Here is a 22,184-nt window from a genome sequence, read left to right on the forward strand (position 1 = left end):
CAATCTTTTGCATTTCAAAATTCTGAGATTTTTTTTCTAGAAGTCTTCTGATAATCACATGATCAGCAGAGACTCAACCCTGCACAAAAATCAGGTACGCTTAACTGTCTCCTACACAAACAGTCCCTAACTAGGGTTTTTTTTCAGGAGAACAAGTTTTTTGAGACCTCAAATGGATTTCATGGACCTCCATATGTCTCAAAGTACCACCAGACAAATTTTCAAACTTCAATTCGCTCAGACGCACAGTCAGCAGCTCAAACAGTCAACAGACGACCAGTTTGACCGAAAAGTCAACAGACAGTCAAAAATGAAATTTTTTGTCAACATCCATATTTTGTCAAAAGATTCATCATTTGATCAATGGTTAATCATAATTCATCAAGAAAAGATCAGAAATCAACAAAACCCTAAGTTTCAAAATTAGGGTTTTCTCCTATAAAGTCAACTGAACTTTGACCGGCCATAACTCTCTCCTCGTTCATTCAAAAAATTCCAACCAAAGCTTGTTTTGAAGGGAATTCAATTATCTTTCAAATGAAATTGATCCCATGGTCATTGGATTCACCATTTGAAAAATATGAGCCAGGACATTACAGGTCATTTTCAAAGTCACCAAAAAGTGGTTTTTTGTCAAAGGCCGTAACATCAAGATAAATTCTCCAACATTGATCAAAATGCATGAAACCAACATTGATCAAAATGATTTTTTTTTCCAAAAGAGACCAAGTATTCATGATCCAAACATGTTTCTAATGATACTAAAGGGCTCCCACGACCAACTTGAGGCCCATGGCATTTTTATTTCTTTTTAATTTAATTTTATTCCATTTAAAGTTAAATTAAAAGAGAAATGGTGCAAGATAATGATTCAAGGCTTTTGTCCTTAGCATGAGCCATCAAAGTTGATCCAAACTCTGCAGCATAGAAGTACATGGCAGGCCTAGAGCAAGAGGGATGAAGAAAATCAAGCCATGGCCAAAGAATTCAAACTTTTTAATATTAAAAAAACCAAAAGTTCAAAAGCAATCAAAGCTTCTTAGCTTAAGTTTGCAGCACTCTATTGCTTATATATTACTTAGTACACTTCATGTAGGAACACACACACAAAAGATCCATCAAAGAATAGCCAAGAAATTCTCAAATGTTCAAAAAAATATCAAACTACTTGTAATTTTCGTTTTCATATTTCCAGCCACTATCAATACAAAATAATCATTCTATCACTCTTGTATAACATCATAGGTGAGGATTGAATCATAGCATGTGATTGTAACAACCTCAAACATGTGCACGATCATCTTCATGTTCATAACTATGTAGCTTTCGTTTTCTTATGCACACTTAATTATAATGCAAACTAACCCTTTGAATGGACTCATAGCATGATATAGAATAGATCTGGGTGGTTACATGCAAGCCCTAACGTGGTTTTGAAGCTCCACCATTTTTGAGCTTCAAACATGTGAAGCTTTCGTTTTCTTAGATGGAGGAAGTTTCAGTCGAAACTAACACCACCAATGAACTCCCAGCATGCCATTTAGTGGATCTGGGTTGTTCTTGTGGATTTATTCTCACGTTTTTGCAGGTTCCAAGAAGCATGGAAAAAGAAGGGAAAATCCGCATGTAATTTGGCTGCTAAATCCGCAGCTAAATCCATAGGTAAAAGGTTGAAGAAGATGAATAGTGGATTTGAAATTTTGACCTCCACGCGTGCGTTCCTCATTGGCCAGTCAACCAGTCAGCGCTCCCTCTCCTTTTTTATTCGTCCACGCATGCAGAGTGAGACCCAACTGACTTATTAAAATTCTTTGTGATCCCACGTGATCAGTCAATGCATGCATACCATGTGACCTCCAATCAAAACCATCAGATCTCCTAGTAATCTGATCTAACGCACCAAAACACGCAACCACACTATGCTCCCTCAGAATAGCACCACACCAGATTATATTTATTTATATTTTCTATTTTATTTGATTTTCTTTGTAAAATTAATTTAAAATAGTTTTAAAAATCAAAAAATTATATAAAAAATATTTTTAGGTTGATAAAATAATATATTATTTTTTGACACAAAAATATTTTATTTTTCTTAATAATTGAAATATTTTGTTTAATTAATTAGATAATATTGTTATATTCATCTTCTAATTATTTCTAACCCATCAAAAAATCAGAAAAAAATATTTTCATTTATTTAAATTAGGTTTATATATTATAAACTAATTTTGTACATATTTAGAATATTTTTCTTTTTAAGTTTAAATTATTTGTATAATTATTTGCATAATTATTGATTAATTAACTTAATAATTTCCAAAACAATTTCAAAAATCCCAAAAAAATTAATTTCATTTTAAAATTAATTGACACACAATTTGGACATATTTTAGACTTAATTTTTTAGGTTTAAATTTTATTTCTAATTCTTAGCTTTTTAATTAAATTAATTATGCATTAAGTTTAATTAAAATCAACCATCCAGAAATCCAAAAAATACACTTCCTTTTATCTTATTGCAATTTAAATTCATAGATAAGTGTATAGGTTGTCAAATTCATGTAAATAGCGTAGTTTACATTTCTCGCACAATCGATGTAATAGCGTAGATTTATTTTTCGCATTTTACATTCCCGCACTTTAAATTCTGTACATATAAAATTGCGTGCATGACAAGAATAATAACTGAAGCGTTAGATCACTAATTTCAAAGAGAAAAAATATCTGAAAATAAAACAAAATCACACTTGCACCTCTTAGGGTAATCCCTCTGTTATTTTTTTAAAAAAATCAATTCTACTGTTTCAAATACAATTCAAACAATTTCTTTCTGTATCCAGTCAAAGAAAATTTTCTAAAAGAAAATAGGAAAGGACCTTATAAATTTAGGGTAGATCTCCTAATTGCTTGCTCAAATCAAACAAAACAACAAATATTTCACATATCACTGTTTTTCCAAAACAAAACTTTCAAAAAGATAACACTTTGTATATATCCAAACAAGGATCATTACGAAGTTAAAGATCTTTTTTTCAAACCATCAAATATCTTTCGAAAGATAAAACACTTTGTATACCGCACAAGGATCGTTACAAAGTGAATTCTTTACAAAAGAATTTAAAACCACATACAAGCATTTTAAAGCAAGACAAATGATTCAAACAAGTGAGCTAAGCAATTAAGAGCCCATGGATAACCATGGATACAAAGGGGTGTTAATACCTTCCCTTTGTATAACCTACCCCCGAACCCAAAATCTCTTAAAGGTCTTTTTCTGTTTCTTTTATAAACCTTTCCTTAATTGGATAAAATAAAAGTCGGTGGCGACTCTCTGATTTTCACAACTCAAAATAATAAAAGAAGAGTTAGTTCGTATCCCACGAAAAAAACCGAGGACGACACCAACCTTGCTACACTTGAAGCACACAATACCAGCAGGAGCGTCTCCCCCAGTAGATCTCTTTTCTTCATTAGCTCTCTGCTTAACCTTGCCACTCGGAGCTTCATAAGGCTTACCACGGCCTTGTTGACTCTTACCCCTATTCTCATTAATCACACGATAATGAGCATTGTTGTCCTCCTCATAAATCCGACAAACTATCCACCAAATCAAGGAAGATACGAATCTTTTGATAACTAACCGCCTTCTTGATTTTCGGACGCAAACCGTTCTCAAAATTAATGCACTTGGAAAACTCACCATTCGGTCCATCATAGTGTTGGTAAAACTTAGCCAACTCACCAAACTTAGCAGCATACTCCACAACAGACTTGTTTCCTTGCTTAAGCTCAATAAATTCAATCTCCTTCTTGCCACGGACATCCTCGGGAAAGTACTTTCTTAAGAACTCCATGCAGAACACAATCCAAGATATCTCCTCACCATTAGCCTCCAACCTCCTACAGGTCTCTAGCCACCAATCATTCGCCTCGACAGCTAACATATGAGTCTCATACCAAACCTTCTGATCAAGAGTGCAATCCATCACACGAAAAATTCTCTCAATCTCCTTTAGCCATGTCAATGCTCAATCAGGATCATGAGTTCCCTTAAACACATGAGGGTTCTCTCTTTGGAAAGTAGCCAGATTGCGAGAAGCAGCATCCTCACCAACATTCGGCTGATGTTCCAAAGCTTGGGCCATCGCCTCCAAAGCAGCAGCAATCGCAGCATCATTCTTTCCACCCATCTCAACTCTTCACTACAACACAAAAACAATCATCACAAAACAACAATGCAAGTATTGTTAGGCTACACTACGACACGATGTTTGGCCGGACAAGACCGACCTGCTCTAATACCACTATTGTAACACCCCAAATCTACCTTGCAATTAACACGGAAAAATCAGAGTATAAAAGTCTCAAAATGAACATCACATTTGAGGCATCACAATTTTGACTTAAACCAAATCATAAACATGCTCATAATTCATAGATACATAACACATATGTCGAAGGAAAAACTCATAACTTATTAGTTATTCAATTCAAACAATTGAGAAACGTCGCAGCGGAATTCGTTAGCAATATAAACCAAAATATCGCATATATGCCAATCATGACAACCAACAAATCCAACATATCTCATAAGGATGTAACAACATTATCCAATAAGGGTAACTATATTCGAATATAACAACATGAAGCAATAAGATAACACGACACAATCAAAACAAGCTAGACGTTCCCCGAGTGCTACGTATCAGAGCATCGACACACCGACTCGAGCTAATAGGTACACGACTACTCCACGTCATTACCTGCACGTTACCAACAAGGGGTAACATTCAAACAGAAGGGGTGAGATATCATTCATTATAAAGAAACGTATGATAATATTCAAAGCATATTAAAGATCATACATATATCACCACTTCCCATCATATAACATATTACCAACAATTCACATCATTCAAACATCTTACAAAATGATACTATGTCAAAAACCAAGTATAACAACATATTCCATTCACAATTATGAATTCAATACATCACAGTAATATCTCATCATCACGTCACAACAAACACACCTTCAAAGCAACATCAAATGTGATTCAAATGTGACTCGACTTATGCAAATGCATGTGGTACCATTTGGAGTAAAACTCCCAACTTAAACGATTGCCATTGAGCCAACTTAAACATATGCCATATAGGCCAACTTAAACAATGCAATGGATGTGACTCAATGATGCACACCCACAATCACACTTAAACGACTTAATCAACTTAAACGGCATAATCGACTTGAACGACTTAATCAACTTCAACGACATAAATCAATATTTAAATTCAACATCAACAACATCGACAACATCAACGTTCTCGCTCACGGCAATTCAATGTATTTCCAACATATATTCACGGCATTCAACACATTAATTGCCCAACTACTCAAGACATCATCAACAGAGCAACATACAAGCTACGGAAGACTTAATAAAAGGTTTCCAAAGTTTTTGCAAAACATGTACAGTAGATAGACATCAATTAAAGCTTCAAGGAGGTTCAAACGGCACTTAAAAACGAATTACGAATCAAAAGATACATCATTTCGAAGTTTAGACAAGTTTTGTAAAACAGGGTCCGCTTAGATGCCCTCAAGCGCGCTTATGCTCCTAAAATTCAATAACCGCGCTTCAAGCGGCGTGTGGCAGAAGCTTTTTACGAAATAGGCTCCGCTTAGAGAGCCTCTTTATTTTTCCAGATGAAACAACATCCGCTTAGCGGACCCACATCCGCTTAGTGGGAGCGCAATTTTGCAGAAAAAGCGATAACAGCAACAGACCTGCATAATCACCCTTTCCCTAGCCAAAACTCATTCTAAACAGCAATTAAACATGTATAAACACGAAATCTACCATCATCTATCATCAAATATCAATCAAAACACATTTCTAATCACAAATTCATGTATTTTGTTCATAAACCCTAACATTTCTACACAAAGGTAATTCATGGTTCAATCATACAATCCAACCCACCCTAAACATCATCATACATCCCTTTAGCATGAAAGAATCCCACCCTTACCTTAGTTTTTGGATTGAAGCCAACTTTATCTTCAACCTTGAGATTCTCCTCTTCTCTTCTCTCTTTTCTTCTTTCACAAAAATCTCCAAAAATAAGTTCTAACTCTATTTTTCTCTAAAACCCTTGTTTTGTGAAACTCTTACTATCTTTCTAATTATTAATGGGCTTTAATTAACACTCCCCACTTACTAATGTCAACTTAGGCCCAATAATACATCTAACTCATTAACTCATGTTATTTACTATTAAAACTCGATATATAACACAAATATCAAACAAGCATATAATTAAATAAAATACTTAAATGAAAAACGGACATTACATTTGTGGGCAGAGATAAACTCTGCAGAAAATCATTCTCTTTCTTTCCTTCATATTTTTTCATTGTAATTGTGTGGTAGTAACAATTTTGTTCATCAAGATTAATAGAAATTCATCATAAACATTGACAGATTTCCAACATTTAAAACGTGCTTAAGTACATCATACAACAACAACCTTCCCGAATATATTAATATAATTAAACAAATGCAGCCCCGCCACAAAGCTTCCATGTCCATTTAGAGGTGAAAGGTCATCATCAAAGATTTGGACTTGTTACCAGAAACAGCCCCGCCACAAAGCTTCCATGTCCATCTAGATCAACTAAATGAATATTTCTTTATATATGAGGACAAAAAAGTCTCTTAAAAAGATCAATTGTCTTGTATTTTCAAAAATAATAGAAGGAAAATCATTGACTCCATGAGAAAAGCTTGAATTGCTACCAAAAAAGATAAATAGCTAGAACCTAGAGAAACTAAAGTGAAGCCATATATGTTTGTATAACCAACCAACGACAAATGTTGATAGGAAATCTTTAGTATCTCATGAGTTCAATATCACTAGTGGTTCATTGGTCCTACTTTAGCATGTGATATGTTGTGCATGACCAAAATCAACTTCTTAATTTGCATCAGCAAGTTGTTGGCCACATTGATTTTTTTTCTTTTTTGATTCCAAATTTATGCATACACACGGGTGCATAACTAGACACTCAATGATGGTTTTGCTTGACTAATTACATAATGGACAATTATACTTCAAAGTGAGTGTTATGATGTTATGATTTTGATTTAACCTTTACAAGTTGTGCACAATTACTTTAACACAATTATTTTTTTGACATGAAAAATTTGTATCAATGCTCTGATATCTATTTTCAAACAAGCATATATTAAAATTTGTGCTCATGTAGCTCTAAGGATAGTAATAATACGTTGGTTCCGCTTTTTTTCAGACGCAAATATTAACACAGAAATTTATAATTTTTATGTTTAAAATGTGCAATATATGCGGGTCCGTACCGCCTCGTACTTAATTTTTGGCGGGACGGAACAAAATTTTGAACACACACTCTCAACAAAGTCAATTTCGTCTTATTTTTTATGAATTTTTGTAGGGCGAATTAAAACCGAACTACCGACTATTGCTAAGTGAAAGTACCATTAATCTAAGAAAAAACTATTAGCCTCAATGCCTAATAAAAAAATTGTATATACAATCTCAAGATCTATTTCATCAAAATAGACGGCTATAAAAAATTAAATTTTGAAAAGAAAAAAAAAAGAAATATAAAAACATGAAAAACCAAAGAGTTCTGACAAGAAAAGTTGTTGGTACGTGAATTGGTTCGTGTTGGCGGTCGATTCATACACCATAAATTAAAGTTTGTGAAGACTTACACAACACCTTTCTTTTGCTATCTAGTTTCTTGTATGCAGGTTCACTAGGTAGTGCTTGTTGTGTTTGTTTTTACTTTGCAATTGTAATAGTTGTATTATATTTGGAATACTAAGAGCACCTCCAACGGAGGTTTTTAGACTTGATTCGCCAGCATGGAATTCATAGAAACGCTGCTTTTTTAATAACATGGCCATTGGAGTTCGCCAGCATGGGGGACCGTTGCATTCTAATGCAACGTTGCTTTGAATAAAATAATACAAATAAAACAGTACATAGTTGTTTTTCAGGTTTGTTTTCATTTTCTTTTTCTTTTTTTATGTTATTTTAATATTTCTTTTGGTTTTATATTAGAATAATTTAAAATTGTTACATTTAAATATTTAAATTTAAATTTTTTTAAGTTTAAAAAAATAAAATTTAAATAAAATATTAATATATGAAGTAAAGTTGTGGGACTCAATATCAATTCTTTAAAGTTGTACCATTGGAGTAAAAATTAAAAAAGTTGTTTCAAGATGATGTGTCTTAATGGATCTCACAAAAAACCCAAAAATGAGTCGCACCATTGGAGATGCTCTAACTACTTTTGTTATGTTTTGACTGAGTTAGGTTTTGTCCCCTCAGTATTTTGTTGTATCTTTATTTTTCTTTAATATATTAGTGATTAAAAAAAAATAGTAAAGTGATGATGATGAAAGTCAAGAAAGATACAATTATCCTCTACTATGAGAGCTCCACACAAAAAAAAATTAAATCAGGCAATAGTTTGTTAGCAGCTATAAAAAAAAAAAAAAAAGTCTCCAAGAAAGGGGGGTGAGCATTAGTTACATAGTGTTTTTGCTCTTGCATTTTCACTATTGATGAGTAAGAGAAACTAAAATAATTAAATTAATAAGAGAAGGAAAAAAAAAGAACATATAGAATATTAAACGAGATAAATGTTAATAGGTGATGCTGAAGGTTTGTTGTAATTGAGCTTGAACTTGGCATGTTAGTGTTACCCGTGAAGTGTCTAGAAATTGAGCCTATTCGGAGTTGTAATGTTATGTCTATTAAAGTGTGCTAGTTTAGAGATTAAAGTGTGCTAGTTTAGATATCTCTTTCCAAGACCTATTCAATAATTAAACTACTGCTTAGCAATATTGGTCTTGTAATGAAAGTAGGCCTGGAAATAGGTCAGGTCAATAATAAAGTCTACAGGCTAGCTTATATAGGCTCAGACTAGATCATATATTATTTTTAAATAGAAAAGGCATAGACATTTTTATAAGCCCATTTAATTAAAAAGGTTAGGCCTCACGCCTTAAAAGAAGCCTTTAAAACCTATCAGGCCGGTCTACTTAAATAAATATGAATACTTTTTTAATTATCATTATGTTATATTCTATACTTTGAATTAAAATACATAAATAAAATTCAGTTATTTTGAAGAACTTGTAAAAATAAGATGAAAACATTTAATGAACATTATTTTCATAACTTCTCTTAAACAAATAGTCTCTTAAAACTTATGCTAATAGGTAAGTTAAAATAAGTCAATGCAAACAAATTTTTAATCTCTTGATCTTTTAGTTAATTAATCTATTTAAACATTATTTTAATTGCTTATATACATATGTCTAAAATAAATAGACTTTTATATAGGCTAAGAGGCTAACAGGACATTCGAAAAAGCCAAACTCAGACCTAACTCGGCCTAGCCTATTTCCATCCTTAAACGGAAGTAAGAATTATACTATGTAAAAGATGATGTGAATGACTTGTATGAATGCAAGTAAAACTACATATACTATGTAAAAGATGAAGTAAATGACTTGTATGATTGATTATTCAAAACTGAATACACAACTATATATATTGGTTAATTAACCAACACAATCTAACTAACTGACTTAGTTAAGTTCGCTATTTAGCGTCTAATCACAAAAATGTAACAACCTAGAACACATATGTTTATGGCTTAGCACGCAACCCATTCCTACTAATCCATAAAATTAAGTAAACATTTATCCTAGTTGTTCTCTTAAGAACACAAACCTATATATCTTTAAAGCCTTTGTGAAATCACAGATAGCTACAGTTCTTCAAGCTTTGCATTTTTTTCACATGGATGTATGATTATGATGCAATTAGTCATTTCAAAACTATTTAGCAACTTTTTCACATATGTTTCCTGATACATTACCATCCATTCCTTTACTTTCACAAATTATGTCAAGGAAGTATGAGAGTTTACCTAAATCAGCCATATCAAACTCAGTCTTCATTTTGTTCTTTAAATTAGCAATCTCAATTCTCAAATGAATAATTGGAAGTGATGAGCAGATCATCCACATACAAGCATGTCACCACGATGTTTGAATTATGTGAAGAGTAATATTCTTTTAGAATATGAAATATAAGCACATTTACTGAAAAATCTATAGAAATAGTGCCCACTATGGTAAGGAGAAAGATTAATTTCATGTGTCTGCTAGAAACTAAGTAGACATGTGAAAAGGTGAAAAAATTAGCCAAGTTGAAATTTAAGTTTTAGTACACCACCAACATTAGATACAACAATAGGGTGGAATTATTATAGACATGGAGTGGAAGAATAATATTGTGTATATGAAAAGAGTAAGAGATTAGGCAAGAGTATTAAAATGTATAGTAGAAAAAATACCTTTAATATTATTAGTGCTTACGCACTTCAAGTTAGGTTATCACAACATCTTAAAGTAAAATTTTGGGAGGACTTAGAATGCTTATTTCAAGATGTAGGATGCCTAAATGGACATGTAGGGTGCGTAGCATGAAATTTTGAGGGCATACATATGGTCTCGAGAAGGTAAATACAAAGGGTAAATTCATCTTGAATTTTTTGTTAGATTTTGATCTTGCTATAGCTAATCGTGCTTTAGAAAAATAGATGAGCATCTTATCACATATACGAGTGGGGAGACATGTTCTTGGATATATTTCATTCTTATTAGAAAGTCAAATATGAAGATTTTCTTGACTTGTAAAGTTATACCTAAAGAGGGCATGATTACCTAACATAGAGTACTCATTATGGATGTAAGAGTTAAGAGTAGAGCGAAGATAAAAATTCACATAAGAGCTCCACGAGTCAAAATGTAGCATTTGAAGGGTGAAAAACAATGGTGCTTCCAACATAAAATCTTTGAGGGGGTGTTTAGACAAATACAAAGAAGTGAAATGATATGAGGAACTAAATGGCAGAAGAGATTAGAAAAGTAGTTAAAGAGATGTAGGAAGAATCAAGAGGTGACCTAGGGGTAAAGAATCATGGTAGTATAATTAAAGTGTTCAAAGTAAAGTTAAAGAAAAAAATGAATGTTTTAAAGAACAATATAGGTGTAAAAATTTCAAAACTTAAGAGAAGTATAAGAATGTTTAAAAAAAGAGACAAAGAATGTTATGAATGAAGCTAAAACTCAAGCTTTTGAAAGATTATGTCAATTTTTAGGGAACGGAGAAAAATCTATATATATATATATATATATATATATATATATATATATATATATATATATATATATATATATGTTTGGTAAGAGAAGAGAAACAAATACAAGAGATCCATTCCAAATAAAGTATATGTTAAAGATGAATAAGACCGTTTTGTTTCAGGAAAAGATGTTAAGGATAGTTGAAAGACATTTTTCTATGATTTATACAATGAATGATATGATATCTCACTAGACTCTAACAGACTCAACATTTGAAAAGATGTTCGAAACTATAATTACTACCGTCAAATTCAAAAACAATATGTAAAAGAAGTGTTAAAAAAGGATGAGTAATAGTAAGGCGTTTGGGCCAGACAACATACCTATTGAAGTGTGAAAATTCTTGAAAATAAAGGCATTGGGCAGCTTACAAACGATTTAACAAAATTATTAGGTCAAAACAAATGTCGGGTGAGTGAAGAATAAACACTTTAGTCCTAATCTATAAGAACAAGGGAGTGAAAACAAATTATGCATGTTATAAAGATATTAAACTTACAAGTCATGCTATAAAATTATAGAAAAAAATGATTTAATAGGGACTAAGGAGAAAGAATCAAGTTACTGATAATTACTTTGGTTTTATGTTTGAGAAGTCGACCAAAGAAGCAATTTATCTATTACGACATGTGATGAAGCAGTATCGAATGTACCGACAAAAGTTACACTTAATTTTCATTTACTTGGAGAAGACATATGATATAGTGACTAGAAAGACTGTGGAATGTCTAGAGAAGAAACGAGTTAGGATTGCCTATATTCGATTTATCCAAGATATGTATGATAGGGTATCAAATAATGTGCAGACAAAAGGCAGAAATTCGATTTATCGAAAATATGTATGTGGGGTATCGACTAGTGTGCAGACATAAGGCGAAGAGACAAACGATTTTCACATTGCAATATTAAAGCCCTTACCTTTTTACTTTAATTTTATATGTACTCACAAAACACATCCAAAAGCTAGTACTGAGATATATGTTGTTTGCATATGATAGTCATATTTAATTAATCGAAAGAGGATTTAAATGAGAGGTTGAAGACAAACCTTTAAAACGCATGATTTTTGCTTAAGGAGAATTATGACAGAGTATATGAAATGTTAGTTTAGCAAAAGGAAAAATATTTATAACTTAAAAGGTGAAAGTTGAGGACCATATCATACTCATACTACAAGTTACAAGACTCAAATTTCTTGGGTCCATAATACATAACGATGGAAAAATAGAAGGGGGTGTAAACCATCAAATTCAAGTTGGATGTTCAGCATGGAGGAGGACCTCAAATGTTTTATGTGCCACAAAGTATTGTTCAAGCAGAAGTGAAAATTTTATCAGAGAATGCTAAAACATGCGATGTTGTATTTGACAGAATGCTGAGAAATTAAGAACCAACACAAGAATAAAGTATGTGTGGTAGAGATGATGGCGTTGTGTTTATTGTGTGATAAAACTAGACACATTTAATGTTTTTATTCCAAAACTATCCCTACATTAATTACTTACTATTGTGATAGGTTAACAATTTAATTAAGCGTACATACGTAATAGTGTTATTTCTCTTACATGAAATCAAGAAAATTAAATACATTTAACTACCTTTGTTAATAAGCGTGAAAGTTGTTTTTTTTTTTTTTTTTTCTGATTTATAAATCATGCTAGTACAATATTAGAGGGTGTTGGACTAACACCTATAACAAAAAAGATGTAAAAAATATACTCAAATGATTTGACATGTAAAAAGAAAACATATAGATTGTATTGTAAGGAAAGTTGATGAGATAGAAAGAACTCAAATAACTAGAAGTAAAGGAAGACAAAAAAAAACTATTAAAAAAATCTCTTAGATAAACAAATTGGATAGATATATCATATATGATCTTAGATAAAATATTATGGGGTATTTTAATTCAACTAGTCAAGCTCACTTCCTGGAATAACACTTGATTGACATTGTACTTAAAGGAAAGGGAATGGTGTGTAACCGAAGCTGCAAGACAAATAAATTGTATTTTCTAAATACTACACAGATTTGTTCAAGGGCAAAATATCATTGGACAGAGACATTAACAATGGCATATTACTAAGCATTTAAAATTTTCAAAAGTAAAGTTTAAAACAATGGAGGAAGAAGATTCTAAAAGCCGAATGATCATACCATAATCCCAGCAAGCCAAAGATTATTTTGTAAATAGAAAATGCAACTCATAATTGTTTGGTGTAGCCATACGCAACTCATCCATATTGTAGACAATGCAATACACAATGCTATGGTTTTCCCTCAATTTTCACCTTCCAGATCGTCGATATTGTTACAAAGATCATCAAAGCAGACATGAAAAAATCTTCACACTTGATTTATAATCTCTAAAAAAACATAAGACTTCAGACCTGAGAAAGTTCAACATGAGAATTATTTGATCAAACATTTATTAATATATCTAACCATTGTTACAGAAAGTATTGCCAACTGCCAACAGTGGCAAGCATAATATCTAAAAGCTATTAACCTTAGTGTCTAATAGCAGTTTATAGGGATTCAATATATTGAGTATTTTGAAGTATAATTGTCAATTACAGTATGTCATTTTGAAGAAATAAAACACAAACAAGTTTTGTAAGCATTGAACAAAGGTAAATACATAAAAGTATAAAGTAAACTGTCGAGTGAGAAGCACTGATTTACTATAACAGCAATAATATCAATCACGTACAGCGGAAAATGTGGAATATGAAAACTCCACTATACAATAGTGCTATAATAGGAGCTATTTTACAAAATAGTATATCGGGGAACAATAGCAGTTTGTGCAAATTTCACTACAATATAGCACTGTTGTAGCTGCTATTTAGTAACACTTTATGAAAGCATGGTGAGTGTTTTAGTTTTGATGACAGTACATGTAAAAAGTTTCAATTTTAACACTCATAAATCATTTTTTGACAAACCATCAAAAGAGTTATTTTCTAAGTAGTTGTCATGTTAGAGTCAAATTTTTAGAGGTGATCCAGACAAAGAAAGACCAATGAGTACAAAAATGACCCTTCTGAAATCGCCCCGTCATCAATGAATTGAGTGACCCTGGGCTCTGAAATGTATAGGACATGCCAGTTTCTTTCTCTATATTGAAATTCCCACTTGTGGCTATTAACAAGTCACTAACAGAAACAGGAAAACAATGTAACAAGGCAGCAAATATCATATATATCACCCAATATACTTCAATCAAGATACTTTGCAGTATGCTAAGTTGCTAACTAAGCCTAAAATAAATTGTTCAAAATTCAAATTAAGAACCAAAGAAAAACAAAATAACTTATTCAGGTTGCCAGTATTAAACAAATCGGTCTTTTAAGAAATCGGTCTGAAATTTCATCACACCAGCAAACCATGTCCTAAAATAAGATAAACAAATTGAAGCTTTAACTCAAACAAGTATATAATTGAAAAGAAACTTACTTTCAACATGTTGAAACCAAGCTTTCAACATAAGCTGTGGAACTAATCCACTGAACTTTATTGGTAATTGCAGTTTTCTCAGCTCTATCATCTCTCAAATTATAAAGAATGGCTTGCTTATCTCCACCATTCCATCCCAAAACCAATGTCTCGCCATTCGGAGAAAGGCACAACGGGAACAAGATCAATTTTGGAAAATCGTATGAAAAACTTTGGTAACTAACTTTGATAAACCGAGTCCAAGACTCTTCAACTCCAAATTTCTTCATCTTCCAAATAACCATATCAGTTCCATGGAAATCATGACAAAAACAAAGACAATCCATCAACACAACAAGAATTGGCTCAAGCAGTGGTGCTTCATCAAAACCACGAAGGATTCGCAACTGACGATATGTCTCCGTCTTCAAATCAAGTGAAACAATCACAAATTGGTCAATTGGAATAACTCTGCAATCATATAAATCATAACGAGACTCATTTCGAATTGCCAGCCAATTAAGACTGCCACTAACATGAACACTGTTACTAACACCCAGTTCACTATATACACCATACTCGCGAGGAACCAAAGGTAAACTTTCAATGTTTCTCCAAACATGATCACCGCCGGAAGTAAAAAGTTTCACCTCTCTTCCCATTTCACTCGATGCAACAATCTTATATGTGTCAGTTGAATTATCATATCCAAACGAGAATTTCCATGATCTAAATGGATCTTTGTACAACTTAGGGTGAGACTCATGAAGAAAAACTATTTTGTTAGATAATTTCCTGGTTGCCGGGTTCAATAAATAAAGAACAATCTCATCAAAACTATCACAGGAAAATTTTACCAGTATGCAGAGTAATCCGTTGGAAGAACCAACAAGACGATAGTTTCCAATGTAACCCAATAGGAAGGGAATTTTGTGAGGGAGGGTGATGGAGGAGGTGTTGTCGACTAATCGATGTATCGGGTATGGTAAGATTTTGAAACCGTTGAATGAGAATGATATTAGTGCGATTTGGGGGGGTTTTGCGGATTGATGAAGGTGTAGTTTGATGAAAGTGGGTTGGGAAATTAGGGTTTTCCATGACTTGCAGACGCACCTGAGTTGCAGAAGAGATTTCACCGGAAGGAATGATAGGATTCGGGAAATGAGGTCGTCCGGGAGAACTGCGCGCGACATCAGAGACTTTTTGAAATTCATCGGAGCTTTGCAAATTGGCGGTGAAACCCTATCACATGGAAATGCTCTTTATATTTACTAGCGTTCAGACGGGCACTCCCGTGCCCGTCTGCCCGCTTTTTTTAGTTCGCAAACGCGTGAAAATTTAAACAGTATCTTTTGTTTAATCTTGATCTCTCTCTTATTATTTTTTACTCTCCAATATTTAAAAAGTAACTCCAATATATAAATTAACAACTATATTCTGTCTCTCTCTCTCTCCCTCTTTCATTCTCCCTCTCTCTCTCTCTCTCTAAATACCAAATAAAAATATAAATAATTTCTCCAAATTGTGACTGGTCATCGCTACCGAGTTCGTTCGAACGACTACGACTGAGTCTTTTTTCTTTTCATCGTTAGCGCCTCGGTCTAGAGAACTCCAATACTTACCGAGCCTTTTTTTTCTTTTCATCCTTAGCGCCTCAGTCTAGAGAACCTCCAATTGCTTAGGGGTCGCACTCTGTCCCGCTTGGTGGATGAAATCTTCTCCCCTTTTATAATTATTTCTCCCACACACCTGTGCCCTCTTTCACCGAAGAGGAAAGAAAAATCTTCCAAGCAGACAGAGACCTAAATTTCCATTAGATTCATTCCTAAGCTTGCTTTGTTGCAGTAAGATGATAAGTTTGAGAGTGCTGGGGAGAAGATAAAGCGGTCAAAACCCCTTCGACGCTCGCTTCTTTCGTATACCCCCTCCATCCTTCGGAGGTGGAAGAAATAAAAGGTACTATAAAAATGTTGTATTTATATTCTCCGTTATTCTTCTTTCTCTTTTTTATAATTTCTCCGTTAGGCTCGTGCCCGTTTATCCTCTTTTTTCAATGGACACACATCATCGGTATTTTTTATTTCACTTTGTTTTTAATAAAGATTCAACTATGGTCTGAAGTCCAACTGATAAAACTCTATCTGTTCTTGTTTCCACAACAACAATAATGTTGTTGTTTTAAACAAAAAAGAAAGTAAATTAACTAATCTCAATTAATGAATTGCCAAATAGTTTCTACTACTGTGTGCAACCATGTATTTTTCATCAGTGACTTAATCCTCTTTTGATATATACAAAGCATTCTTTAATAAATTTTTTATACAATTTTATGTTAATCAAATCAAAATTAAATCAATATAAAAAAAGAAAAATGATAGTGTGTGCAACAAAGTTTAAGAAAGAAATTATAACCAACAAAAAGTGTGGAAGAAAGAATCAATTATGGTTTCCCAAGTTTTTCAAGAGTCTAACCTTCATTTATGAAAATTGCATATGATTAACATTCAACTTATCACAATTAAATCCTGCAACTTACATAGTATGGTAAGAAATGAGGAGAAACTAAACATAATAATTGATAGAAATGGTTAGAAATAATGTCTATGATATAACAAAAACTGAAATCACCCGTTCCATTGCGTAGTTGTTCCTTCTTCTTCCGGCCATATAATTGCCACCCCGGTTGCATCCACAACCGCTACCAATGCCCGTTACAGTCGACGCCGCCACTGTTGGTCGTACAACTTTTTAGCCATTATTGCTATTTTATTTTTACCGTTGTATTGCCGTTAGGAATCACTGTCTTGCTGTATTACGGTTTCTTATCCACAAATCAATGCATTGAAAAAGAGGATGGAAGTTGATTGTGCATTTGTAAGAAAATTTTGGTTGTGTGATATATGCAGAAAGTGATGATAAAACTTGATACAAATTGCTATTGGAGTATCAAACTATTGTAGTTATAAGCAATGTTAGTTATGGTAGTAATTTTCTTGGTAGTAATTTGCTTATAATGATATGAGACAAAGGATACGAATTGTGAATGCAGTAGGAAAATGGAGAATAAAATGCGAATTTTGGGAATTGATAGCATTATAAATGTGATGGAGAAACCCACCCATAACTTGCAGCAGTTTTCATGGTGCGGTTATCAAATTTTTCTCGAGTATACAACTTGTTTTTTAATTTTTTTATTAAAAATATTATTTAAACAATTGTTTATTTATTATAATTAACTGAATGGGAGAGGGTATAATAGGAATAGAAAAAGAGCCAGCCCAAAAGCATGTATCCTCTTTATATATAGTTATAGATTTTATAGATTTTATAGATAGTCTTTTTCTATGAGAAATCAAAATGGACTAATACTAATGGGTTGCGCGGGCTTTTTAGTGGTGTGTTAAAAAAAAGGGAAATTCTCACTATACATACGCTTTGGAAAATTATACCCCGTACCCCTACGTTTATCCCAATACCCCTATAATTTTTTAAAAATTCCAATTTTATCCTTTTTTATTTTTAACTTTTTATTTTTATTTTTATTTTTTCATTGTTACTATTTGTACGGACGGTGGGGAGAGACTTGGAGACTGTTACGTTGCCTGAACCGGATAACCAAACATGCAGTATTCCGGTTAGTGTAATAAAAAAGCGGACAACCCAAGGGTGGGTGATCCGATTTGTTTTTTTCAACTTTCATCAACCGGATATCCCAGGGATGGGTATTCCGGTTTGTTGTGTGTCCCAACCGGATATCCCCTTTGTGGGTATTCCGGTTCTTGTTTTTCAAAAAAAAATTCGTTTTTTTTTAAATTACTTTAATTTTAATTTTTTAATTTTTTTAGTTATATATTAAACTAAATTAATTATATATATTTAGGTGTGGATCCTCCTTTGAAGAAATGCGATGTAACTCAAACATGTGTCGATACAACTGATGTTTTTGTAACTGGTCAAAAATTTGCTACAAGAGAAGAGGCGATAAGTTGGATTAAGGACGTTGGAATCAGGAATAAAGTGACAGTTATAATAGCTCGTTCAGATATCAAAACAGGCAAGCGAGGAAGAAGTGATAAATTAGTATTTGGTTGTGATAGAGGTGGAAAATACAAAAAAACAGATAGCGAAACCCAAAGTGCTAGTAAGAGATGTGGTTGTCCTTTCAAAATTAGGTCAACACCGTCGAAAGATGGTTCTGGATGGAAGATCGATGTAAAATGCGGAGTACACAACCACGGCTTACCTGATAGATTTGAAGGTCATGCTTTCGTAAGTCGACTAAATACAGATGATAAGCAACATATTGTTGATTTGACAAAACGCCATGTTCCACCAAGACACATATTATTGTCATTGCAAGAGCGTGACCCGGAGAATGTCACTCGGATCACGCAAATATACAAACATAAGAGTAAGATACAAAAAGACATAAGGGGTCCTATAACAGAAATGCAACAATTGCTCAAGTTGGTTGAAGAATCAGGTTATGTTTACTGGAGTAGGAAAAAGGATGAGTCAGAAGTTGTGAGAGATATTTTTTGGGCACATCCAGAATCAGTGAAGTTGTTGAATATGTTTCCTATTGTATTGATTATGGACTGCACATACAAGACAAACAAGTACAGGCAACCGTTGTTTGAAATAGTTGGTATGACATCAACTAAATTAACATTTGCTGTTGCATTTGCCTATATGGAATCTGAGCAGACAGAGACTTTTTGTTGGGTATTGGATAATGTTAGTATGAAGTGCGCCTAAGAGGGGGGGGGGTGAATTAGGTTTTCAAAAATTAATCGGTTTTATGAGAAAGTCTTTTCTGATTTTTGGTTAAGTGTTTGAAGGCTTTTGATGGTTTTTATCTTTTTCTTGGTAATGGTGATGAAAGCGATAAAAAGCGAAAAGATAAAGAACACAACGATATATACTGGTTCCCCTCACAATCCGAGAGTACTCCAGTCCCCTTTCAAACACGAAAGAGATTTCACTATAGTTAGAATTATTGTACAAGCCTATGCCTACTATCTAACCTATAGGGTGATCAAAGGTTCTTAACACCTTTAAAATCAATCAACACTAATGTGGATGAAGAACAATCCTCTTCAAACACACCACTTACTTCCAACAATCCTGGATAGTAAGGAAATAATTTTCTTTGAATTTTTACAAGAGATTTAGATGAAGTTTGTATAGCACTATCAATCTTGAATTGATCTTCTTCTTCAAATAAACAATTCTCAAAATGGATATAAGTGTTCACAATGTATGCATGAAACTTTGAATGAATTTCTCAATGAAAATGTGTATAGAAAGTTTCACTTGAAAGTAAGAATTTGATGAACACTTGGAAATATTGAAAGATGAAGATTTATGAAAGTTATGAATTGTTAATGAAGAAGGTGATTAATGATTATGAAAGATGTAGTATATATAATGTGCTAAACACCTCTTTGAATGGTTATTTTTCCATGAAGCAATGCATTGATTAAGTGGTATGAAAACAAATTCGTTTGAATGAAATCATGCAATGGAAAAACACACTGGTTCAGTAGGAACCGGTTCCTGCCTGGGACAACCCGGTTCCTGCTGAACGTTACAGCAGAAAAATTCAAATTTTGAACTGAGGAACCGGTTCCTGCCTAGGGACAACCCGGTTCCCCATAGTAAACCACAGAATGCTGAAAACTGAGAATGCTGGGAACCGGTTCCCCCATAGGGACAACCCGGTTCCTAAAACCTTTATTTTGATTTTTAACTTTGAAAAAGGTTTTAAAAGAACTTTTGAGGGATGACACTTTGTAGTATGTTTATGATATGCATGAAAATATATTTGTGAACAATTATATGTCAAAGTGAGTATTGTTTGTACCTTTGTCGTTTTGGCTTGATCCTTGAATCTTTATTGTTTCTTCAAGACTTTGAAATGATGTGTTTCTTGCTTAAAACTTGAACTACTTTTTGCACATCCTTTTATGAAAGCTTGATGTCCATATTGTCTTCATCAAAACAAACTATGCTTGAGAAGCTTGCATTTACATTCTCCCCCTTTTTGATGATGACAACCAAGTCTTGAAAATGTTTTGAAAAAGTTGTTTTGTGCTTTTGAAATTATGTTGAACAATGCAAGACTCCCCCTATGTTAGAGACTCCCCCTAAATCCATGATTGCTTCTTTTGATTTATGGTGATGAGTTTCTTTTGTTAATGTTAACAATGGCCTGCATTTTTTCTTTGAAACAAAACAACACAAAAACACATGCATTCTTCTCCCCCTTTGTTATTATCAAAAAGGATGGGGAAAAAGAGAAAGTGGATATGAAATATAAACACAAGGTGAAATATCACAAATATAACACAAATCGAAATAAACATAACACGATTTAAACAATACGAAACGTAGTTTTTTACGATTACAACATAAACATAAATAATCCTAAACATCACGAAACATAAAGGGAACAATGTCTAAAACATAAAGAAAAAAACAACAATAAAGTAGAGCATAATAATAATAAAGAGCACATAATTCAATCACTTTCATCCATTTGCTCTTCATCATCATCATCTTGTTCATCATCTTCTTCACTTACTTCCTCTCCCTCATAATGAGCCAAGATCCGCCTTTGAGTCCGTTGAATTTCTCGCATTTGTCTTCTCATAAGGTTATGCTCATAGTTTTTCTCCCGCTTGTTGTTATCAATAGATGTTTGAATGGAGCAAAGCTTGTCAAACATCATCTCCATTGTGTATCCACCTTCGGGAGGTTGAGGGATTTAAGGCACGGCCGGTTCGAAATCAACTTTGTAGAAAAATCTACCTTCACGATCCGTAACAATTCATGTATTTTTAAGAGCGGTAGCGGTGGTGATAGCACACTCTTGTTCATCCATATTTTTCTTCGGTTCCCTTTGGAGGAGAACACCAGCATTCCGAACAATATGAGAGATGGCCCTTGCATAAGGTAAGCCTCCTTTAAGGGAAGCCATGAGCTGCATGTGGCGCATAATTGAAAGCGCCCAATTGACTTCAATGCCACGTCTTAGAGCAAGCAAAACCATCAACTCGAACTCATTGACCCTGGAATGGTTAGAATTCTTTGGAAATAAAACATAAGCAATGATAAGATGGAGCATCCTATCACTCACCGATAAGCTTGAACCGAACATGTTAAACTTGGTAGCAAGCTGTTGGCGAACTGTGTCGCGTTGAGTTGGTCGGCACATATCCACAAAAACATCAATCTTACTATACGGTTGCCAATCCTCCAGAATGTTACCTTGAAGGAGCACTAAACCCTCATACGGAATTCCTAATAGTTTCCCAAAATCCTCAACATCTAAGCAAATCTCTTTTCTTGAAACTTCGGATACCAAAGTGAACTCATCAAAATCATTGGTCACTATCTTAAGGTTATGGTAAAATTCCCTAACCAAATCCGGGTAATAGTCTCCATGATCACTCACAAAATTTG

At 33.3% G+C, this 22,184-nt stretch overlaps 3 protein-coding genes across 3 annotated transcripts in view; 1 reads left to right on the forward strand and 2 right to left on the reverse strand.

Annotated features, from left to right (window-relative positions):
- LOC131639760 (uncharacterized) overlaps nucleotides 1–3,989 on the reverse strand; it is a 38,688-nt gene extending 34,699 nt beyond the window's left edge. Inside the window, exon 1 of the mRNA XM_058910225.1 lies at nucleotides 3,751–3,989. Within this exon, the coding sequence (XP_058766208.1) occupies nucleotides 3,751–3,989 (239 nt within the window). The remainder of the gene's footprint in view (nucleotides 1–3,750) is intronic.
- Nucleotides 3,990–11,794: 7,805 nt separating this feature from the next.
- LOC131639758 (F-box/kelch-repeat protein At3g23880-like) lies at nucleotides 11,795–16,091 on the reverse strand. The gene is made up of 2 exons (XM_058910222.1): nucleotides 14,739–16,091; nucleotides 11,795–13,669 (listed from the first exon to the last, which is right to left on the reverse strand). Exon 1 carries the CDS (start codon nucleotides 15,929–15,931, stop codon nucleotides 14,741–14,743), a length of 1,191 nt encoding a protein of 396 aa, XP_058766205.1. The 5' UTR covers nucleotides 15,932–16,091; the 3' UTR covers nucleotides 11,795–13,669; nucleotides 14,739–14,740.
- A 2,344-nt stretch (nucleotides 16,092–18,435) lies between these two features.
- On the forward strand, nucleotides 18,436–19,475 carry LOC131639761 (uncharacterized). The gene is made up of 3 exons (XM_058910226.1): nucleotides 18,436–18,484; nucleotides 18,598–19,241; nucleotides 19,329–19,475. The coding sequence occupies exons 1-3, from the start codon at nucleotides 18,436–18,438 to the stop codon at nucleotides 19,473–19,475; spliced, it is 840 nt and encodes a 279-aa protein (XP_058766209.1).
- Nucleotides 19,476–22,184: the final 2,709 nt, after the last annotated feature.

The sequence above is a fragment of the Vicia villosa genome, unplaced genomic scaffold (assembly GCF_029867415.1).
Source record: "Vicia villosa cultivar HV-30 ecotype Madison, WI unplaced genomic scaffold, Vvil1.0 ctg.002761F_1_1, whole genome shotgun sequence".
Lineage (NCBI taxonomy): Eukaryota > Viridiplantae > Streptophyta > Magnoliopsida > Fabales > Fabaceae > Vicia > Vicia villosa.